At 46.2% G+C, this 8677-nt stretch overlaps 1 protein-coding gene and 1 pseudogene across 1 annotated transcript; one reads left to right on the top strand and one right to left on the bottom strand.

Moving 5' to 3' along the window:
- Positions 1-592: 592 nt before the first annotated feature.
- On the bottom strand, positions 593-913 carry LOC110304076 (60S ribosomal protein L36a-like). The gene has a single exon (XM_021175333.1). It carries the CDS (start codon positions 911-913, stop codon positions 593-595), a length of 321 nt encoding a protein of 106 aa, XP_021030992.1.
- Positions 914-2509: 1596 nt separating this feature from the next.
- On the top strand, positions 2510-5035 carry LOC110303500 (annotated as a pseudogene).
- The last annotated feature ends 3642 nt before the right edge of the window (positions 5036-8677 follow it).

The raw sequence follows: 8677 nt of genomic DNA, 5'->3' as shown, positions 1-8677 counted from the left end.
TCTGGGAGATGCAACTCACCTGCTGATGTCTCCTAAGCCCCTCCCACCGAAACGCCCTTTTCTGTTATCATTTCCTTTCACCCTGTCCATTCCCACCCCTCTTCCTCTGTTATGCTTAGGTTATGGCACCTCATCCCTTTCTTGCCTGTAAACCAGCGGTTCTCCATGATTGAGACCTACAGTTGGAGGTTGAGCAGCCTTTCACAGAGGATCGCCTAAGACCATTGGAAACCACAGATACATTGTGATGCAGAAAAGTAGATACATAATTTACAAGTAGGAAGTAGCAACAGAAATACTTTTATGGTTGGGGTCACCACAGCATGAGGTCTGTCTTAAAGGGTCACGGAATTAGGAAGGCTGAGAACCATTGCTATAAATGCAAGGCAGATGTGTCCTTCTATAGTGCAGGTGTCCCCAACATGTTTGCTGAGCTGTACTGTCAGAGGACACCCAACTACTGAGTGAAAGTACCGGAAGCGAATACCTGATTTCTAAATATCTGATCTGGCATATTGGCTCAGCAGAATTAACCCGAGTGCAGGACCACAAAAATGCAGGGCACTATGGTCTGCATCATAACAAAATCTGCTTAGAACTGGATCTCTTGGCCCTTTCTCTTCTTGTCACTTCCCAATTCAAAATGCTTGCATCTCTTAATAGCCAGCATCCTCTTAGATCTGCAGTTGGGCTCAACACACTCCAGTCTCAGCACAATCTTCTTTGTAGTTTTAGCCTTTTTGCGGAAAATAGGCTTAGTCTGCCCACCACAGCCACTCTGTTTCCTGTCATAATGCTGCTTTCCCTGGGCATACAAAGAATCCTTGCCCTTCTTGTACTGTGTCATCTTGTGGGGTTGGTACTTCCCACATTTCTTGCAGAATGTCCGGCGGGTTTTAGGCATGTTCATCATGTTCGCAGGAGCGCTAGCAGCTTGGAAAGAGAGAGGCTAGAGCAACAACGGAAGTTTATCCGTAAAATATTTTAATGTTCCTGATCAACTTCCTTCTTGTTGCAAGTAATCCCTCCAGATGTCAGCCAAAAGTAGCCCTGGTTGATCACTCATATTAGAAACAAGACTGCCAATGCTCTCACAGGTCTCTGCCATGTCCTTGCATGACTGTAGGGGTTGACCTCACGGGGGCAGCAAGGGAGGGAAGAAAAGACAGACAACACAGACACAGAGACAAGCTGGAATCAGATGGACTGGGCAGAAGAGAGATAGGTGGAGTTTCCGTTTCTGGGCTTGGGGTCTGAGGCAGGAGAACACGCGGGAAGAGAGGAGAAGACGCTGTGGCATCAGAGATCATGAGAACTGGCCATGAGAGCTGGCCTGACTGAGTGACCAGTGACCCAAGCAGGACATGGCAAGTCGTGTCCCAGAGTAGACATAACAGCACAGAGGGTAGACATCGGCCCAGCCCTGGTGCTTTAAAGGCTTATTATACATATAAAAGTGCTGTGTCTTCTTTTTGGTTTTTGTTTTTTGTTTGTTTTTGTTTTTGTTTTTAGCTGCCCAACTCTTCAGATAGAAAAGGTGTGTGGAAATTCCTGCCATTGTGGGGAGCTCTTGTTCCTGCTTTCATGAGTGATGTTTGACTTGATCTACTTTCTTAAGTGGAAAAAAAAAAAAGAAGATTGTTACTGCAGCAAAGACAGGGTTTAGAAAGCAAAATGTGGGCTGTCAAGGTGGCTCTGTGGGTGGAAGTCTTTGCTGTGCAGGTCTAATGGTGGAAGTCTTTGCTGTGTAGGTCTGATGGAGGAAGTCTTTGCTGTGCAGGTCTGATGGAGGAAGTCTTTGCTGTGCAGGTCTGATGGNTCTGATGGAGGAAGTCTTTGCTGTGCAGGTCTGATGGAGGAAGTCTTTGCTGTGCAGGTCTGATGGAGGAAGTCTTTGCTGTGCAGGTCTGATGGTTCCAGGTCTGATGGAATGGGCTCAGTTCCTAGAACCCATGCTGGAAGGAAGCAACTGGGTCCTAAAAGTCGCCCTCTGACCTCCACATGGGACACACTCCTGTTCACATTGTATACGCCCCCCCTCACACATGCAGCACACAAATAATAAATTAAATATTTAAAAAAAAAGAGGTAAAATGGGCTCTGCCCCATCACCGTCTTGCATCCTTCCGGCTCCGTCATGGAAGGAGGACTGCACCTCATCTTCCTGAAGGTTGAGAACAAAAAGATGCACATGGACTTTCCCCGGAGCCCTCTGCATTTTTAAGGTGTCGGGTGGAGTTTGAGTTCGTAAGCCGCGTTCCTTACTGAATATAGAAGTCACTTCTACCTTCCTCCCCTGGAAAACTTGTTACCTTCCATTAAGTGTTTCTTACAGAAGGCATCTGTGGTGGTTCTTTAAGCTACAAAAAATTGCCCAAGCTTGTGTGACATCAGCCCTGTCAAGTGTCCATAATGCTGGGCCCTGAGGGAAGTGAAGGCTATGTGGTCAAACTCCGTGGCCTACCCTGGTCCTGCTCAATTGAGGATGTACAAAACTTCCTCTCTGACTGCACAATTCATGATGGGGTCACAGGTGTTCATTTCATTTATACTAGAGAAGGCAGGCAGAGTGGTGAGGCTTTTGTTGAACTTGAGTCAGAAGATGATGTAAAATTGGCCCTGAGAAAAGACAGGGAAAGCATGGGACACCGGTATATTGAGGTGTTCAAGTCACACAGAGGTGTTCAAGCACAGTGGTCCAAACAGTGCCCCAACAGTGCCAATGATGGCTTTGTGAGGCTTTGGGGACTCCCATTTGGATGCACAAAGGAAGAAATTGTTCAGTTCTTCTCAGGGTTGGAAATTGTGCCAAACGAGATCACACTACCTGTGGACCTGGAAGGCAAGATTACAGGAGAGGCCTTCGTTCAGTTTGCCTCACAAGAGTTAGCTGAGAAAGCTTTAGGGAAGCACAAGGAGAGAATAGGGCACAGGTATATTGAACTGTTTAAGAGCAGTCAGGAGGAAGTTAGATCATACTCAGATCCACCTCTGAAGTTTATGTCTGTGCAAAAGCCTGGGCCTTATGACAGGCCTGGCACAGCCCGGAGGTACATTGGCGTTGTGAAACAGGCAGGTCTGGATAGGATGAGGTCTGGTGCCTACGGTGCAGGCTATGGGGGTATGAAGACTACAGTGGCCTCAGTGATGGCTATGGCTTCACCATTGACCTGTTTGGGAGAGACCTCAGCTATTGTCTCTCAGGAATGTATGACCACAGTTTTGGAGACAGTGAGTTCACAGTGCAGAGCACCACGGGCCACTGCATCCACATGAGAGGGCTGCCCTACAAAGCAACGGAGAACGACATTTACAACTTCTTCTCTCCACTCAACCCTGTGAGAGTTCATATTGAGATTGGTCCTGATGGAAGAGTGACGNNAGAAGCTGATGTTGAGTTNGCTACTCATGAAGAAGCAGTGGCAGCTATGTCCAAGGACAGGGCCAACATGCAGCACAGATACATAGAACTCTTCCTGAATTCAACAACAGGGGCTAGCAATGGGGCTTATAGCAGCCAGGTGATGTGTGGGAAGCCACATGTGCCGTTGCAGGGTGGCGCAGGCTACTGCTGGCCACCACGCATAAGTTTGGGCAAACAACCAATGTGTACTTATGCAGTAAAGTTTTTTCGCCAAAACACTGCCTGGCCTGGGCATGATAATGAGGCTCTGCAAAGTACTAAGAGAATAACCAATCAGATGTGAGACATGCAAATGAGGTATGATAGTGAGGTACTGAGAGAGAATAACCAATCAGATGAGGAACATGCAAATGAGGTAGAATGCACAACCAATCCGGGTGTGAGACACGCCTCTCCTAGGCCTATATAAGCAGCACCAGTTCTGGGCTTGGGGTCTCTTCGCCTCTGCAATCAAGCTCTCCCAATAAACATGTGCAGAAGGATCCTGTTGCAGAGTCGTTCTTTGCCGCAGACCCTCTGGGTCCCTGTGTCTACGTGGAACAGGTCTCTTGACACAGGTGGGCAAAGCGTGGATGAATGACAAACAGATACACACAGGAGAGGTCGTGTGGAATCTGAGTGTAATTTTCGAATCGAGCATCAGACTTTTTATGCAGAGGACAATAAGGAAGTTGGGTGACATATTCGCAAGGTACAATTGAGGTAACTGGAATCTTACATAAAACAGAGGAATGCAAACACGAAAGGTCTAACGGGAACCACCTGGGATAGAATTCATTGATAACAGCTGGGATCAACAAGGGCTCCACCTAAGATTCACTAATCTTAGAAGCCAGGTTCAAGGGCTTTGCGCCCTTGCCATAGTTCCTATTTTAGTCTATTGTATAGTCCACCTTCCCCTTAGGCCATAGTAAATACGTGTGTATGGGTGTAACTCTGCTATAGTTCTAAGTATCTATTCTGGTTTCTCCTTTGGTCTGAAACTTCCTTCTTCCTTAGTGATGGTAAATTCCTGTGTAAGGGAATGATTTAGCTTTTACAATCTTACTGAATTCCAAGCCCTTGATCTTGGTCAAGGACGTTCTAGGACTGTTGGAACACTGGCAGAAGGCTTTAGCCATGTCAGAATTCAATTTTAAAAGGCACTTATAATAGGATGATACTGAAAGAGAATACGTGGATCCATACACTAGACTAACGCGGGAATGGAGAATTAAGAGAACGCCAGACTCCAGGAGGAGAGCTTCCTTGAAACTCTTTTTGTCTCATGAGCAGCTTTTAGGCATCCCTGCCTGACAGGCTGACTCGACCAGAGTGCCGTGGCAGTTCTTGCTGGCAAGTCGGATGCACGCAAGAGTGATGCAGGGCATGGGTGTGTCAGCTGCCCAGGCAACTTGCAGTGGCCTTGAGAGCCAGTCAGTGAGTGGCTGTTACGGGGCCGGCTACAGCGGTCAGAACAGCATGGGTGGATATGATTAGTATTGTAGATAACATTTGAGTTATTTCAATCAGAAAATTTCACAGGCAGCCAATAAGCAGTCAAGAGCAGTTTATAACTCTAGAGGAAACTGGGGGACCCACTTTGCACCATGAGTTTGTGAAATCTGGATTAAAAAACCACCTCTTCAGTGTTTCTCATGCAAACTTTTCTTCTAGCATGTAATATGGAGTAAACTAAAACTATTTTCTTCCGCTTTTCTCAATTAACATTTTTGGTAGTATACTTAAGAGTGATGTTATCTGAGTTAAGTAGTTTAAGTATGTTGAGTGGATCTTTAAGCACACCACAGTGAACACACTGGGGATATGTACTTTTCTGGAGAACTCAAAGGTGCTAGATCCCTGATGCAAAAGAGNAGCATTTCTCATGTTCATTCTAGTTNATATTTTCATTTAAAATCTTTAGGTTAAGTTTAAGCTTTTTAAAAGTTAGTTTTGAGAATTGAGACACAATACTAATACTGTAGGAATTGGTGAGGCCTTGACTTAAAGCTTTCTTTGTACTGTGATTTCCTTTTGGCTGTATTTTGCTAAGTGAAACTTGTTAAATTTTTTTGTTAACTAAAATTTTTTTCTTAAAATAAAGACTTTTTCACAATGGAAAAAAAAAAAGAGATAAAATGTCTGTGGAAAACATTGGAAGTAAATGTCACTTCCTGTTTGCAAGAATGCCCTCACATCCTGGGCCACTCATATTTCCTAATTGCAGAAGTGTTTTCTGCGAAAGAAACGGAGAAGGGTTGGGTCTCCATCAAAGACAGGGCTCTCTTCTCAAGTACTCCCTGTTGAGTGATCACGTGATACCAAACACTCGTGCAACTGCTGCTGGGAGCACCTGCTGTTGGAGCTCATAACGTCTCTGCCCCTGTGGGAAAGAGTGCTTTGCCCTTGGTTGCACTCCCAGAACCCAGCACGGTGTCTGGCACAAGCAGGTACATCCACCCATCCTGACTATACACGAGAGCCAAAGATGGAGGCTGGGCCCCTGGAATCTGAACCATGTAGGGCTTGTCTTCTTGAGATAAATGTAGGTCAGAGGATGCTGGAGTTCAGTAGGTTTCCTTGCAGAGCATAACAATCCTGTGAGTGCCACATGCTGTTTCTTTGTGCTGGCTGGGTTTGTGTCAACTTGACACAAGCTAGAGCCACCTGAAAGGAGAGACCCTCAATTGAGAAAATGCTTCCACACTATCCAGCTTGTGGTGGTTGGAATATGCTTGGCCCAGGGAATGGCACTATTAGGAGGTGTGGCCTTGTTGGAGGAAGCGTGTCACTAGGGGGTTAGGCTTTGAGATCCTCCTCCTAGCCACATGGAAGCCAGTGTTCACTTGTTTGCCTTGGGGACAAGATGTAGAACTCCCAGCTCCCCCAGTGCCATGCCTGCCTGGATGCTGCCATACTTCCTGCTATGATGATAATGGACTGAACTTCAAAACCAGTAAGCTAGCTCCAATTAAATGTTGTCCTTCATAAGAGTTGCCTTGGTCATGGTGTCTCTTCACAGCCATAGAAACCCTAACTAAGACACAGCTGTAAGGCATTTTATTAAAGAGATTTTATTAAAGAGGCCCAGCCCCTTGTGGGTGCTGCCATCCCTGGGCTGGTGGTCCTGAGTTCTATAAGAAAGCAGGCTGAGCAAGCCATGAAGAGCAAGCCACTGAGCAGCACCAATCCACGGCCTCTGCATCAGCTCCTACCTCCAGGTTACAGCCCCGTGTGAGTCCCTGTCCTGACTTCCTTCAGTGATTGAACAGTGATGTGGAAATGTAAGCTAAATAAACCTTGTCCTCCCAACGTGCTTTTGGACATGATGTCTCATCACAGCAATAGAAACCCTAACCAGAGAATAGCTGTTTCCAGGCTAAGTGTGAGCGAGAAGCTTCGCAAAAATCCCAGGAGACACAATTGTCATTAGACTTAAGGAGTCTTTGGGGAACGCTCAGGGCTCAGCCTTTTGAGAGTCCTGGATTATAAAAGAAACCAATAGAAAGAGGTCTAAATTCACTGTTCTGAAACCTGTAAGGCTGAGCCGTGGCTAGGTCAACCGTCCTATTTTATTGGAAGTAGGTCTTCAGTGCAGAACAACGGGGCACCAGACTGGAAGAGGGGTCTGGAAGACTGTCACTGCCTACTGTTCCTCTTTGTACTCTCCCTTCTGTGCAAAGCAATGCCGTCAAATGCCATGGAGAGAAGCCTTCCCTCCACCCGTGGCCCATGTCTCTGACTGAGCCACCTGGCTCAACCCATTGATAGAGTTCTTTCTCCAGCAGTGCGGGGGGGGGGGGGGGAGCCACAGAATCCACACAAGAACCAACAAAACAGCTTGCCATCAGGATCTAGCACTTGGAAAACAAAGCCCTAAGCAAAAGAAGAAACTGGGGCCTTCTGTTTCCACTTAATTTGCATGCTACAGCTGGAGGGGGCGGGGGGCTTGTGAAAACCCACTAGTTTCAATGCTCTCCTCTGCTCTATCTCATACCTTAACAGTTTCATTGATCTCTGGTTGCCAAAGCCTAATGAGAAGCAGTGAGTTCCTCGCCCCCCCCCCCCCCCCCCCCCCCCCAGTGTCCCAGATGTTAGGAGAACAGAATGCTGGCCAAAGGGGAGATTACGCAAGGCGTTCATTTTAACTTATTGCTAAAGAACTGACACACTGCTTAGCAGGTTGTTGTAAGTGAGCATGATGCTCAACTTTACCTGCTGGGTGCCCTGAATGGTAGTACCACACGACCTCCACGACTCTGCAGGTCTTAGATTTGCTGTCCATGTCAGGACGTGGCTTCGTGCCTTCTTTGGTGTGCTTGACGTTGACCCAACCACAAAGTCCAGAGTCAGAGTTTGGAAAAAAGAAAAACTTCCTTCAGATTTACTTTTTCGGTTTGTTTGTTTTTTTTTTTCTCCCCATTTGTCTCACTTGGCTCAAAAACAATTTAAAAAAAATGCCGTGAGCCAATGTTCAAAGTATACTGCCACCACTATGTCCCTAGAAAGTGGCCTGGACTCTCAGTTTCAAAAAGGGAAAGAGTCCAAGTCCAAGTTTCTGTTGTTTCCCTGGAGCAGCTCTGGTCTTAGCTAATTGCCTTTTTTTTGGGGGGGGGGTGCAGAGAGACTACCTTCTGCTTTAAAAAAAAAAAAGCCATTTAGTTGGCACGTGTTGGGTGTGAGTGTTTTAAAACAGCCATAAATCTGTAAATTGACAAAGTTATAAATGAGGTTGCCAGCTTCCCCAATTCATCAACCTTTCCTCCCATATATGCTTCTTGAGCACCTATTATCTCCCAATAACCACGTGCCAACTTAAGCTAAATTTAACTTTACTTCAAGGTAAATGTAAATTTACTGTCGCCTTCCAGACAGCACCTATTGCCCTATTGCGGAAACATGAACAGCACTAGATCCCAAGGTAATCCTCTTTAAATGTTTTTATTCTGATAGATTAGAAGCTGACTGGCTCTATGAGAGAAGCAACAGGCTTTTGATAAATAATTAGGCAAGCTTTTCTTCTCAGATACCTTGCCCTTAAACTTCTTTCTCCTTGGTAGTCATGGGAGTACACAAAAGATGACGTAAGCAGGAAGCAGGAAGATCCGATAACACCGAATGCCCCTCTGTGTGTGTCAGGCACCTAGAGGGGGTTTCCCCAGGATGAGGATTTCTGATGGGAAAATAAATAGTAAACGAGGCGTCTGTGGAACAAAAGCGTCCTGGAGGAAGGAGGCAACCCCAGGGTCATGAATGTGGCTACTAAGTTTC

This window comes from Mus caroli, chromosome 10 (assembly GCF_900094665.2).
Source record: "Mus caroli chromosome 10, CAROLI_EIJ_v1.1, whole genome shotgun sequence".
Lineage (NCBI taxonomy): Eukaryota > Metazoa > Chordata > Mammalia > Rodentia > Muridae > Mus > Mus caroli.
The sequence above is the reverse complement of the archived record's forward strand: the minus strand, read 5'-3'. Positions and strand labels throughout refer to the sequence as shown.